The sequence below is a fragment of the Theropithecus gelada genome, chromosome 14 (assembly GCF_003255815.1).
Source record: "Theropithecus gelada isolate Dixy chromosome 14, Tgel_1.0, whole genome shotgun sequence".
NCBI lineage: Eukaryota > Metazoa > Chordata > Mammalia > Primates > Cercopithecidae > Theropithecus > Theropithecus gelada.
This window is the reverse complement of record NC_037682.1, coordinates 116,636,785-116,651,734: the sequence shown is the minus strand read 5'-3', so window position 1 is coordinate 116,651,734 and position 14,950 is coordinate 116,636,785. Positions and strand designations below refer to the sequence as shown.

The 14,950-nt window shown below is 49.7% G+C and overlaps 1 protein-coding gene across 4 annotated transcripts in view; it reads right to left on the bottom strand.

The window, feature by feature from the left end:
* PKNOX2 (PBX/knotted 1 homeobox 2) overlaps positions 1-14,950 on the bottom strand; it is a 268,399-nt gene that overhangs the window by 43,197 nt on the left and 210,252 nt on the right. For all 4 annotated transcript variants that reach the window (XM_025358003.1, XM_025358005.1, XM_025358006.1 and 1 more), the window contains one exon: positions 4,186-4,357. In XM_025358003.1, coding sequence (XP_025213788.1) covers positions 4,186-4,357 — 172 coding nt within the window. The remainder of the gene's footprint in view (positions 1-4,185; positions 4,358-14,950) is intronic.

Sequence of the window (14,950 nt, the reverse complement as noted above, 5' to 3'; positions counted from 1 at the left end):
GGGCCCCATTTTAGAGCTGGCTTTGCGGTCAGGCAGCCGTAATCTGTCCCTCGAGCCACACCAGAGTCTCATTAAAACGTGCCCCATAAATGTTAAAAAATTTACACATAAAAAAATTCCATGCATGAAACTGAAACCGTACTTTTTACAGCCACGGTTTGAAATCTTGCATAATATATAAAACCTTGGCCCTGCACCGGGGGCCCGTAAATCAGATTTTATAAAACAAAAAGCTTTTACGTTTCAAAGGGTTTTGGGGAACTTGCAAATTTTACAAACTTTACCAACTGCCAGTCAGAGGCTGGTGGGCCTGAGGAGGGGATCTGTGGGCCCAGCTAAGGAATTGGCCTGGTGAGCCCCTGTGACTGTGGGAATCGGAGTGGAGGGAGTGAAGGATGGAGCCGGCCTTTCCCAGGGGAGCCAGTCAGGGGCACTGCAGTTTGACCACCATGAGGGTGGAAAGCCACCCTCGTCCTCTGGAAATGGGGAGTTACAGTATGGGTGCAGGGAAAGAGAGATCGGGGGCACTTTTATTTGCAAATGAAGGAGTGGTGGTGTGATGTTGTGGGCAGAGCGGAGGATCAGGAGTCAGCTGACCTGGGTTCTGGTCCTGGCAAGTCACTTCCTTCTGTGAACTTACATCCCAGGCTATAAACGGAGGTAGGATGTGCTTCTCCCTAGGGCTTTTTGTTTGTTGGTTTGTTTTTGAGATGGTCTCACTTTGTTGCCCAGGCTGGAGTGCAGTGTCATGATCTCGGCTCACTGCAACCTCTGCCTCCTGGGCTTAAGCAATTCTCATGCCCAGCCTCCCGAGGAGCTGTGACTACAGACATGTACCACCACACCTGGCTAATTTTTGTATCTTTAGTAGAGACGAGGTGTCACCGTGTTGGCCAGGCTGGTCTCGAACTCCTAGCCTCATGTGATCTGCCTGCCTTGGCCTCTCAAAGTGCTGGGATTACAGGGGTGAGCCACTGTGCCCAGCCCTCTCTAGAGCTTTTCCCTCTAATGGTTCATGAATCTGTTTCTTCTCTGGTAGGGGTGCTGTGGGAGCAGGTGGCTAATGCGGGGGGGGGAGGTTCCTGCTGAAATCTACAATCTGAGAACCTCTCTGATCTTCAGGGCAGCCCTGGGTGACTGTGGGACATAGGGGAGTGTGGTACAGGGCAACTTGCTCGGGGGACAGGGAGGTGGCCAGCTGGGGATGGGGAGGATTTGAGTTCAAATCGGGGGCTTGGTGGGGCTGGAGACTACAGGCTTACAGGGCCTGAGAGAAAGCAGGGCCCGAGTGGGGCTTGAGGACCCTGGGGGAGAGAAGTACTTCCAAGGGACAAAGTTTTTGGGGACCCAAGTGCCCTGACAATCCCTGTGAAAGTCAATATTCAAGGGCAAAGGAAAGCCGCCCTGACACACATATATATAAAAAATAAATCTCTCAATTATCTCAGCTCATTTGCTTGGGGTCTCTCATTTTATGTCCCTGCTCGGCTGCGCAGTATATCTGTCCGGATAAAGAGTTACAGTCCGTTGGGCTACGTGTGCGGGGTTGTAAAAAATACAGATGCCAAATTAACTGGCTGTGGCACTCGGCAGCTGATTGAGCTGATAATGACGCGATCTGACCTTTTTCTAATTTCTAATTATGTGCATCTCGGCTGTGCTGGCTACATGATTCTTGTTCTAATGATGGCTCCTGCAGTTGGCCTCTTTATCTCCCCCTTCCTGACACAGGACCAGGGGTGGGGGTAGCAAGGGGCACTGCTTGACTCCCCACATCACGTTTCAGGGTCCCGGCCGCATGGTCTCTTTGGTGGCCAGGATGTGAGGTTGAGGAACTGGAGCACCTTGTCGGAGGGGCCCTGCACTTGAGACTAACCTTCCAGATGCCAGGCATTTTTAAAGGCCATTTCCCAGAGCCATCTCATTAATTTTGTATTACCATTACACAAGATAGGTGTGTTAGATCTACAGATGAGGAAACCGAGCTTCAAAGAAGTTAAGTCATCCAAATCACACAGATAGTAGTGGTGAGGCTCAGAGAGCGCTCTTTCAAATCTCTCCGTTTACATAATCAGCCAGTCAACCAGTCATTGACCATGGCTAACTCAACTAGGTAAATCAGGTGCACCCAAGTAGATGGAATGTCCAAGCTTTGCTGCACTGGCTGGACACTCCCAGCCCAGTGCCTGAGATGGAAGACCAGGGAACGCTGGCAGTATGGGGCCACCAGGGCAGCTTCCACAGCATCCATGTCCCTGGGTCAGGCCTGGCACATGGCAGACACTCAACCAAGTTCTGTTCAATTGATTCTAAATATGATTCTTTGAGTGAACAGAACTCTGGGGAACCCACGTCATGTTGGCCAGGAGAGAGCATGGAGATGGCCACCTGGGCGTTTTCCAGGCTGAGCTAGGATGGGAGGCTGCCCTTGGTGGGTCTTCCAGAGCTCACCTGGCAGGTCGTTGTGGGCAGGGCATGAGAAATGTGTTCCCCTAGGACTCCTCCCTCTTAAGAAGGTATAAATTATTTCACATTAGCTACCCAGTTTACTTTTCAATATTTCCTTACCTACTTAGGACTCAGTTTCTTATTGTGCCAAATGAGGGGAGTGGGCCCTGCTTCCCAGGTCCATCCCAGCTCCCACAGAAATGGCTGCGGCATCTCCTGGCCCCCTGGCTACCATGGGTCTAGGTTGCGAGGATCTGCTCCGCAGCTGCAGTCTGTGGTTCTGATCAGTCAGAGCACAGGGCAGAGCAAGACCAGCCTGCAACTGGAGCACCTGCACAGGGCAGCTTTCCCAGGGGACCTGAGAGACAGTGACCTGCCTCCTGGGAAGGGGACTGCCAATCCCAGCCAGGGAAAGGGATGCCCCAGGATGAGAAAAGGTGGCTTTGGGGCTCTCAGATGCCTTCACTGACCCTCCTGACAGCAAGCAAGCGCTTATCCTCTGGCAAGGCCTCCTCCGCTCTTCAAACATTCCACCCATCGTGACACTTCACGAAGCTTCAGGCCAGGGTGGGCTCTCCTGGCAGCTCTTCTGGACTCCATCCAGTCACATATTCAGCTCTTGAGAGAAGCAGTGGTGTGGATAATTCACAGCACAGAATACCAAAGCCAGTTACACCTGTTCTGCAGATGCAGAGTGTGTGTGTGTGTGTGTGTGTGTGTGTGTGTGTGGGTGTGGGGGGGTGTGTGTGGTGTGTTTTCTTCCTTTCTGGAACCACATTTTCTTTTCTAATTCTGTTTCCCTTTTGAAAGTAGGTACCAGTTAAACTCTAAATGCAAGAAGACAGCACCATCATTAATCAATTTGTTGGGGAGAGTTTTCCAGAGTTTCCAAATTCACTGTGCATAATCTGGGTAATCCACCCACAAAAAACAAAGAATTGTGGTTAATAATTCCAAGATGACTAGTTAGAGTAATGGACAAACAGAGCAACCTCTCTGTTGCTCTCTCCACAGAATTCCCTGGACTAGATGAGAATTCAGATGTCATCCGACCCAGTGGTCACCAAACCTAATGATGATTGCAACTGCTCAGGAAACTTTTTAAAATGTAGATTCACAGGCTCCCACCAAACCCACTGAATCACAATTCCCAGGTGGTGTGGCCTAGAAATATGTATTTTTATAAAACTGTGGTCATGATCTAGTTGACATGGTTTGGGAGCCTGATCTACCCTGTCCCCAGAATGAACCGGTCCTCCACTGGTCTCCTCAGGACATCGATGTCAGGTCTTTCTCTCGGTTAATGTGCTCCAACATCAGTTACCTTCATCCTCCATACAGTAGCACATCAACTATTAGCTCCTCTCTGGACAGCCCAAGACAGATTTGCTAACATGCCAGGACTCCGGGACTCAGAACAGCTACCCCAGATATTCTGGCTGCTACGACCCTTCTTTCCTCCTGTCTGCACTGTAAAAGGATGGGTGCTAAGATGCTAGTGCCACCCTGGGCAGAGATGGGCAGAACTTTGGCAGCAAAGCCTGTGCATGGAACTCTTGGTTTAAGGTACTTAAAAATGGTTCTTGGCTGCAAGACTGGTGTATCTAATGCATGCCCCAAAGTGGACACTCAAAATCTTTTGTTGGTGAATTAATGGAAGGATCATTTCTGGGGCATTTTGAAGGGGATCAGAGGGTAGGAAGACTCTAGCCAGGGCAGAGGGTGGAGGGTCTTTACCAGATTGTCCAGTTCTGGGTCATCGCTGAAGAAGGGTTTGTGCTCCTGCTCCTGCTGGTGGACAAAGTTCTCGATGTCCACATCAAAGCTGGCGGAGGTGATGCACTCAGAGCCCTGGGTGGCCTGTTCACATTTCTCAAACAGCAGCGTCAGGAGCGGGAAAAGAGGGTGCCTGCGGGGACATCAAGAGCTCACACATGCGTACACACAGAGACCGTGCTGCTACCTGTGCTCAGAAGCCACCAGACTCCCCTACCCACTTTCCCATAACTTCTCCCAAGGTCCCACTCCTTGATAACATCCCCAGTCCCCATGGTCAATTTAGATGGCAGCACTTTGTGCCTTGGCAAGGAGGGTCTGCTCTTCCAGCTTCTGGGCTTAAGAGGCTCCTGTCCCTACCCACTGGGCTCCTACCTTTTCTCTTTGGTCAGATAAACTGCATGAATATTTGGGGAGGGATGAAGGGTTATAAACCTTCCAAGAAGTAGGTGTCCATTTCTGGCTCAGAGTCAACCTAGGAAGGAAAGGTGGGGAGTGTCCAGAGAAGTCCTGGATGTGAACATTAGCAGTAGGTCATAGATCCATTCTTGGCTTTCTGGAGCCAGCTAAGGGTGGCAGATGTGCACAAACACTTGTGTGCTTGCAAGTGCATGCAGGAGACATACGTGAGCCTGAAGACTCATCCACACGTGGTGGGCGGATGTCTCCACCTGTCCTAAGTCTTGGTAGATTCAGTTTAGGTCAGATACCCCAGTGCGTTAGGTCATCACACAATGATGCAATGATTATTTACATCACTATGTGATGCAAATCATTTGCTCACTGTTTTCCTCCAAGACTCTACCTGACTTAGTGATCCTGATATCCCTAAGACCTTGGTATGCATGCTCATAGCAGACACTTAATAAATATTTGGTGAATGAAGGAATCGATGAGTGAAAAGACTGTGTGTGGTGGTTGGGGCGGGGTTTCTACGACATCTATATGTGAGCCAAAGTGTTTACCTAAATGGCTCTCTGGATCTTATCTTGGAGATCAGCAACTCTTAAAAGCTTTTCTGACTCCTGACCTCCATTCCCCCACCGCCAAACCTACACTGATAGTCCCTGAGTTGTTTGTTTTATTGTCTGCCTTCCTCACTAGACTGTGAGCTACATGAGGGCAGGAACCTAGCTCACCTTACTTATCACTATATGTCTAAAGTCTAGTCAGATGTATGTGGATTTACCAAAAAGTATTTGGTAAATATATATGTTATGTGTGTAGGCGTATTTGTGTGTATAAGTCCACAGCACCTTTATTTCTGCAGTATGTGTGCATGGGTTATTGACACTGGACTCCAGAGAGCCCCATTCCCTTCCACTGCAGTTCCAAAAATGCATCTGCACATCCCTCTCTGTCCTGTCTCCCCAGACTCCTGGGACTATGCAATGTAGGTTTTTTAAATTTTTGTATTTTTATTTTTTTTGGACGTAGTCCCATTTCCTGGGCAAGAAGGAGGAATGTATGTTGGACCTGAACCTGGCCCCCATGCCTCTGCCCAAGGGGATGGTCTAGCCAGTGCTGTGCAACAGAACTTTCTGCAATGGTGGGAATGTTCTGCAATCTCCACTGCCCCATATGGCAGCCACTAATCCCATGAGGCCAATGGATACTTGAAATATGTAACTAGGACTCTGAACTTTTAATTTTACTTAATTTTAGTTACTTTAAATTTAAGAGGTTACATGCGGCTAGTGGCTACCATACTGAAACAGTAAGTCTTTTTTTTTTTTTTTGACGGAGTCTTGCTCTGTCATCCAGGCCGGAGTGCAATGGCATGATCTTGGCTCACTGCAACCTCTGCCTCCAGGGTTCAAGTGATCCTCTTGCCTCAGCCTCCCAAATAGTTGGGATTACAGGTGCCCACCATCATGCCCGATTAATTTTTTTTTTTTTTTTTTTTAAAGCAGAGACAGGATTTCACCACTTTAGCCAGGCTGGTCTAAACTTCTGACCTCAAGTGATCTGCCTGCCTTGGCCTCCCAAAGTGCTGGGATTACAGGTGTGAGCCACCGCATCCTACCGAGAACACAGTAAGTAAGGCAAACAGACCATGGTCTCCCCTCCAGCACCCCATGACTGAGCACACAGAGAAGGACTGAATGTCTAGCCTATATGGTATTTGCAAGTGGGTGGGGGAACCCCTAGGAGCCTGTCCATCTTGGAATTCTAACAATTTTGGATAAAAAGACAGAAAGTGTGTCCCCCCCATCCACACTCACATGCATTTTATGGCTCTTTCTACTCAGACTCAGGGGTGGTGAGAAGGAAAAGAGAAATTTCTGCTCCAGAGGAGCTGCTAAGCTTGGCAGAGCCTGTCCCTGCACACTCTCTCCCCGACCCTGGTTTTGGAAGCTGATGCCGAAACTGCTGGGCCCTAGGGCTGCAGACTGGGTGAGCAGTCTGCAGAAAAAAAGTGTCAATATTTAAGGGTGGCCTATTCGCTGCCCCAAATTGCCAGAAGATCCATTGAGAAAGATCTACCAGGAAGCTGGTAGGGAAAACAATGGGTTAGCTTAGCCATTCGGCTGGAGACAAAGAGAAAACCAGGTGAAGGGGTTAAACTCCAGTATAAGTCTTCATTTGCAGCCACTAATACTGCAGCATATTATAGTCTAATCTAACCTGATCCCAGTTTAATGCAAGATTCTCCCGGCCCTGAGTGGAATACCAAAGAAAGCCTCAGTGGCTGTAATTTAAGCAGAGCCTGCAGTGGCTTAGCTGAGGGACATGAAAGGCAAATTCCAGACGGTGTTATGAATTATTGCGCCTTATGAACCTCCCTACTCTCAACAGATGCCTGCTGCCATTTAAACAGCCACTAGATCAATTAGGAATGAAAGGCACAAATCGACTCTGTACAAGGGCACTAAATTACCAGGAACTAATAATCCACAGCATCGTGCCAGGTGGTGGGGGTGCAGCCCCCACCCCAACCCCATGGCAGCTGCGGTCACCGCACATTCCTTTCTCACTGGTTAGTTGGAGGGAGGGGACAAAGTGTGTGTGTGCGTGTGTGTGCGTGCACGTGCATATGCATGTGTGTGCACCAAGGGTGTATGCAGGCTGTCAATGAGAGCAAGTGTTGTGTGGGGTCCTGTGTGTTTTCATTGTGTGCACACACAGTGTTGTGCTAATGCTGTATATATGCACAGATGGGTCGTGTATGTAACTGGGGTGCTGATTTTGTGTGCTGTGAGCACACTGTGCATGTTCTCTGTGCCGTTTGTATACAATATGTGTGTATATGTACAGGGATGGTGTCTTCTGTGTACACAGTATGAGTGGCATGTGGGGTAAGGAAGAGAGATCTGCCACGACTGTGTCCCCCAGCTACTAGCACTAGGCTTTGGGTAGGGAGAGAAGGGTGATCTCCTCTGCTTCTGTCCTTGCTTCTGCAGGGAGGAGCAGCTTTTCTTAGAGTGGTCAGGGAGGGCCTCTCTGCAGAGGTGACATTTAAGTTAAGCCTCGGATGATGAGACGTAGTCATGCAAAGAGCTAAGGGATCGGCATTCCAGCAGGAGTAAAAGCAACGTATTTGAGACAGAAATGAGCTTGCACGTTTCTGGAACAAAATGTAGCCAAGTGTGGCTGGAGCCAGGTGGGCAGGTGGGGAGTGGAGGGAGATGAGGTTGAAAAGGCAGCAGGAGTCACATCATGAGGTACCTCGTGACAGAGCTGGGCTTGCAGGGATCGGGTGGGAGGCATTGTCACATACGCCAGGGAACATGCACCTCCTCTGCAGAACCCCAGCCAGGGTCTGTCTTCTAAACCTCCTTCACTTCCAGGTGGCGGATCTCCCCAGAATGGCTATGCGTGTGTATGTGGGGGCATATCTGGGGGAGGCTTCCGTGGCTCCTGCTGTCTCAGAAGAAAGGAACATGCTGCCCATCCTTCCCTCCAAGTTAACTAAGAGCCCATGGAACACAGGGCAGACTTCACAGGTACTGGCCTGGCACCCTCTCTCCAGCTGCTCTGCAACCTGAGGACTGAGCAGTCAGGGTTGAAGGACAGACAGCAGTACTGTCAGCCCCCAGATCCTCTCTTCTCCTATCCCAGCCTCCGCTGACTCCAGCGTCTGGTTCCTCCCACCTCATCCCAGAGCCCTGTTGGTCACTCAGAGCTCAGATGGCACCTGAGATCACCCACAGCTTTTCCTGTGATCCATGGTCATGGTCAGTGGGGCGCCTGTGGCTCCCATGCTCCATCCACCTGGCTCACTTGATAAACCCAGACACTACCTTCTACCTTATGCACGTGGATCCCTGAGACACTGCACTGCGCCCTGAGAGATAGGCTGTTTCCCAGCGACTCCATGGGTTTTGTGGCTGCAGCATGGTCCTGGGCTTCTCTCAAGCTGTTTCCAGCACAGTTACGGGAGAGTCACTTACCCTTCCCCAGGTGCCCAGTCTGTACCTGCCTAAAGGCTGACCTGTATTTTCTAAGCTACCCTCCAACATCACCCCCTAAGGCATGAGAGGAGGCTGGCAGCCACTTTGAAAAAGTTCTTCCCAGCAGTCTTGACTGCAGGCTTGGGGGTCCACCCTGAGGGCAGGGCCCATGAGAGCTGCCATCAAAGCCACCTGCAATACAAATGGCCCTGTGTGAACCAGGGATGGGTGGGGAGAAGGATTCCCAGTTAGAGGAGAGACTTTGGCCTTCCCTGAGCCTCAGTTTGTCCCACTACAACATGGTTTTTCAGGAGTGCTTCTTCCCGCTGTCCAGCTATCTTCCGCTCTGGGTCCATATCCTCCATGGGCTAGAAGCAGGGATGTGGACACTTGGTCTCCAGTGCTGAGTGTCGATGACGATGAATGGGATGTAAGGAACGGTCATTAGACTTTATATCCAAAGAGCTGAGGACATGTGACCTCCATAAGAGCTCACCTTCTCCCTCCCAGACCCCTTCTTCACTCTTCTCTCCCCACGTCACCTCCCTCCCGACCGCCCCCTCCACCCCAATCTCTCTTAAGCCGTTCAAAATTTGGAGGAAATAAATCTCTCTGCACTAATTCAGTGAGAGTTTGAGCCTCGTCAGTGCAGAACAAATAAAAGGAGTGAACTGGCATGACATTTTACTGCAGAAGAGAGGTCGTTTCCAGCCACTAATAAAAAGGATTTGACACAGACTAATAAAGAGAAATGAATTTCTCTAATGGCCTAATTTAGCACATTCAGCACTGCGCCTCCGCCTGGGTGCTGGGAGGGCGGGCGCCTTCACCAGGAGTGCGGACAGAGGCAGGCAGGAGGGAGACGTGGCTCAGCTCAGGGAGAGGGGAAGGAGAGACGATCGCGAATAACGTTTTATTATTTCTTTTCTCTTTTCTGAGTCCCCCATCCCACCCTCCACCCCCTACCCTCATCACCTCTCCCCAGGAGCATCTGAACTAAAATCAAACTCAAGATATGCAGTTCTTGTTAACGATCCAAAGAAATAAAGAACCCCTCTCCATAGAATTGCAGTCTTGTGCTAGCTTAAGAAGGTGATTAAACCGGATGTGTTGATTTCTACAGGGGTTTAAGTCATCGTTTGGTTTAATTACTTCTGACATTTCTGCCTTCGTGTTTTTTACATCACCCAAATTTGCTGGTCTGGAATGCCCAGTTTGGGGCCAAGGTGTGTGCAGCTGTCCCCGGGAGAGGTGATTAGAGACAGGGCAGTATGTTGGCTGTAGCCCTGTGCAGAGGCTAGCACCACCCTTTCTCTTAGCAACAGAAAGGCTGAGACCCCTCAATCAAGACCAAAGCTTCTGAGAGCATCATGGGGCAGGCAAGATTCATCAAAGCCCACGTATTCCTCCACACCTCAAGACAGATATTCTTAACATAAATTGGGCTGACAGATTGCCCTAACATTTTTTAAAGGCCTTCTGGAATGGACCCCACAACTTCCTTGGTAACTCTTATGCTCATCTATAACTTAAAGTTCCCCTATGTGGCTGTAGCTAATTTCTTTTTATTAAAAGGACTCAAAAAAAAAAAAAGATGGCTGGGTCCTTGGCTGGGCGTGGTGGCTCACACCTCTAATCCCAGCGCTTTGGGAGGCTGAGGCAGGTGGATTACCTGAGATCAGGATTTTGAGACCAGCCTGGTCAACATGGTGAAACCCTGTCTCTACCAAAAATACAAAAAATTAGCCAGCCATGGTGGCACGTGACTTTAATCCCAGCTACTTGGGAGGCTGAGGCAGGAGAATTGCTTGAACCCAGGAGGTGGAGGTCGCAGTGAGCTGAGATGGTGCCACTGGACTCCAGCCTGGGCGACAGATTGAGATTCTGTCTCAAAAAAAAAAAAAAAAAAAAAAAAAAAAAAAAAATAGTTGGGTCCTTTTTCATTTCTCTTTCTTTCTTTTTGGACCACCTGGGTTTAAAAAAAAATAAAACATTTCTTCCTTCTTGGGGGAAGAGTGGAAACAGAAGCAGATACAGAAAAGAAGTTAGAAAGAATGCAAAAATACAGAGCTTCGGAGAGGCGAAGATGCAAAACACAAGGCAGGCAGAGAGTGGATATGCAGACAGAAACAGCACCAGCCATGAGCGGGGGCGAGGGTGGTCACCGGCAAGGGGAGACGTGAATGCTGAGTTCTCTTTCCAGGTGATAAACTTTGTGATTCACAGTCATGCCACTCTGTCCCTTCTAAGCCTCTCAGCCGTCCCTTCCCTTGTGACCTTGGCCAGGACTGCAGACCTCAATTATGGGTCCAGCGAAGTGTGTGGCTGCCTGCCTGGGCCATCCACCTCCTTTCCTGTGACTGACCTTGGAGCCCCCCGGCTCCCTCTGCACCTGCCTTACAGCCATTCTCACCCTCCTGGGGGTGGGAAGAGGGAAGCCCAGGGTCAGTGCCCAACCCATCCCTGAACCCGCGCTGCTTCTTCCAATGGGGACAGGGGAGACAGAGCCTCTGTCTCTTCCTGTTGGGCCAAGGATGGATAATCCAGAGGTGGAATGCATGGGAGGAGAGCAAGAGTTTTTGATGGACATCTTCAGGCATGGGCCAGCAGGACCAGAGGCCTGGCCAGGGTCCCACCACTCAGAGGACACAAGGATGTTGGCTGGTGGGGTGGGGTGAGGTGGGGCACGCAGGGATTGGTGGTACTCTGGCTACCAACCTACGCCCTACTGACACACAGTGGCTGTCAAGTTGCCAAAAGCTCGCCTTTCCAGAAACTCTGCCTGAGGACTAGCGTTTTGAGCCCGCCCTCCCTTCTTTCCTTCCTTCCTTCCTTCCTTCCTTCCTTCCTTCCTTCCTTCCTTCCTTCCTTCCTTCCTTCCTTCCCTCCCTCCCTCCCTCCCTCCCTCCCTCCCTCCTTCCTTCCTTCCTTCCTTCCTTCCTTCCTTCCTTCCTTCCCTCTCTCTCTTTCTCTCTCTCTCTCTTTCTTTCTTTCAAGATGGAGTCTCACTCTGTCACCCAGGCTGGAGTGCAGTGGCACCATCTCGGCTCACTGCAAGCTCCGCCTCCTGGGTTCACGCCATTCTCCTGCCTCAGCCTCTTGAGTAGCTGGGATTATAGGCGCCCGCCACAACACCCGGCTAATTTTTTTTTTTTTTTTTTTTTTTGTATTTTTAGTAGAGACAGTGTTTCACCATGTTAGCCAGGATGGTCTGGATCTCCTGACCTCGTGATCCGCCCGCTTCGGCCTCCCAAAGTGCTGGGATTATAGGCGTGAGCCACCACGCCCGGTCGAGCCTTTATTTCTTAGTACCCAGGCCAGAGACTACTGGGATCTCAGAACCAGAGAATATCCTAGAAACCACTTTCCCGAACAGATCCCCAACCCCTTCCTGGGGCATCTGTTCACCGCAGAAGGCCCACAACAAGTGCCCTTTCAGAGGAGTGCAGTAAAATTTCTCCTGGATGCCAGTGGAATGAAGCCAGCACTCGCAGATGGGCACTCCAGGCTCTTCATCATGTGGCCTCAGCCTCTTTTCAGTATCTCTCCTAGACCAAGCTTGTCCAGCCTGCAGCCCATGAGTGGCATGGAGCCTAGAATGGCTTTAAATGTGGCCCAACGCAAATTCGTAAACTTTCTTAAAACATTATGAGACTTTTCTTTTGCTTTGTTGTTGTTGTTGTTTTTGCTCATCAGCTATTGTTAGTATTAGTGTATTTTACGTGTGGCTCAAGACAATTCTTCTTCCAATGTGGCCCAAGGAAGCCAAAAGATTGGACACCCCTGTAGACGGACTCAGCAGAGAAAGGTGGTGGCTGGAGGGAGAGAGGGCAGGCAGACCCTGGTCTCTGGAATGGTCACTACTGTCCTTCAGCAGCCCATGGAAAGCAAACTTCTGTGCTTCCTGTGCCCATCTTTGCCCTATGCTTTCCTGTGCCCGTGCCTCTCTTCCCACTGCTCCTTCCACCTCAATTCCCTGCTCCTGTGTCTCTTCGTGTCCCCTCCAATGACCTGAGCATCCAGGCCAACACGCCTTCTGTGCAGGCTCCCCTCATTGGCCTCTCCAGCAAGAGAAACCACCGCCTCCTCTGAGCCCTCACAGCAAATGCTAGGGGTTTCTTCCTCAACCTCACTCACAATTTAGGGTGGGAAGCCGGGTGGTCTGAAATAAGCTACACTTTGGGTAAGTTACTGAATTTTTGGAGTCTCAGTTTCCTTTTAAATCAAGGATAACACCTCTCATGCAGGTTCCTGTAAGGATTAAATGAAGAAACATGCAGAGTATCTGGCACTTAGTAAACTATCAATTAATGCCTGCTCCATTTCCCTGGAATGGTGCGTGGGCACTTTTTAAATTCAGGGCAACATTGACACCATCCACTCCAATAAATTTATATTCCCATCTCCACTGACTCATTTGGCTGGGAAAACAAACCCACATGCCAATTCAAATAGACGCCCAGAAAGAGGAGGGGGAGAGACATCTTATAATTTATCAGAACTTCGAGCCTCATTTTCTTTTAACCAAAAAAGGACTGCCAACAGAAATTTATTTTTATTTATTTTATGACACTTCTTAAACCCTACTAAGCACAGTTGTTTGTGCACAGGTCTATCTTCCTCAAGGCGTGGTGGGCTCCTCCAGTCGGTGACCACATTTTCTCTCTCTCTGAACTCGAAAGGGTTAGGCACAGTGTGTGGCACACAGCAGAGGATCGATACGTTTTTGACGAATCAGTGAATGGGAATGAGCGAATGAATGAGTGGAGTAAGCAATGACTATAGGAATGAAGGTTCTGAGACACAATCCTCAAGTTCTTTCAGGCTCAGAATCCATCCATACTAGGGAGACTTGGAACAGATTTTGCCATCTGGCAGCTTCTAGCCACAGTTGCTACGAAAGGACCTGCCTTCTTCGGGGCTCTGCTGGGGGCTGCCTGCGGAGAGGGTGGTGAGGTCTTAGAGAGAGGGGAGGGAGTAGGGAGGAGGGTGCTTGTCCAGGCCTCTGCTTCTCCTCCCCGTGGAAGCACCAGATGGAGAGAACAGAGCGGGGTGGGAGCGAGCCAGCGGCCCCTGGTTGGATGTATTTTTACTTCAGGTGTGACGCTGAAACCATGCGGGTGTATTTTTAGTCCTGCCCAGTGGGCGGTGTGTTCGCCTGGGTTGCCTTGGAGAGGACTTCTTTGAGTTTCTAAATTGGAGCTGCATCTGTCAGGGCTCCTGGGCTCCAGCCCAGCTCTCCTCCCCCAGGTGGGTGGACAGGTCCATTCCCGGCAAGTGTGGGGCCCAGGGCAGGTCGCAGTCTGCTCAGCCCTCCTTCCTTCAGACACACGCACACACACACTCCTCCCGGCACATTAAACGCATCTATGTGAAATCTCAACACAGTGAAAGTTAAAACTGCTCTGCGAGGGCAAAAATACAAAGAGCCTGACACGTGAGACCTGGTGGGGATGTGGTGTCCAGCCCCTTCATAACAAGGCGAGGTGACTCTGGCAGTGAAAAGAGAAGTGCAACAGCTCCTGTGACATGAGTTTACCTGTATAACAAACTTGCACCTGTACCCCGAACCTAAAATAAAAGTTAGAAACAAAAGAGAAAAGACAAGTGTCTTTCCTGAAATTAGGCAGCTAGTGAAAGGCGGTCAGAGATTCCATCCGTTACCAGAAATTCAGCCAGTCCCCCTAGAGAAAGAACTTCAAGGGGAAGAGATGCTGTGAGGAGGTGAGCCCTAACCATGTTGTCTTGGTCACAGTCAAGGACTAAACACACACCTACACACACTTAGTGGCACTTTGTAAAGTGCTCTTACATGTGCTTATTGCATTTTGATACCTCAACGGGCTTCTCACTCCCATTTCACTCACTAGCAAATGGCTGTGCTGTGTGGTTAAATGATTGCATCAGGCTATGCAGTAACTGAGTTGAGATTTAAAATCCAGGTATTCAAACTCCAAATCGTGTGCTCTCCCCTCTCTCCCATGTACTACTTGTGAGCAATTACTGGACTCACTTTACCTGCCTTCCCCCTTTTCTCTACTATTTTTGAGTCATACACATCCTGGGGTCCAAGAACTGAGCTGCCAGGATTACCCTGGGAGCCACAAGACTGTTGCTGTATGAGAGAATCTGCTTCATCCAGTGAGTTTCCAAAAGAACCTCCTCTTGTAATAATACTTGTGTGTGTTTGGAGAAGCCTTGCCATTTTTACAGATCTCTCCTTTCCTCGTTTGATACCTACCCTGTGGGATAGGAAAGCTTATCTAAAGAAGTTAAATGATTTGCTCGACGGTAGAGTCAGAATGAAGACTAAAGTCTCAGTTCAGGTTCTT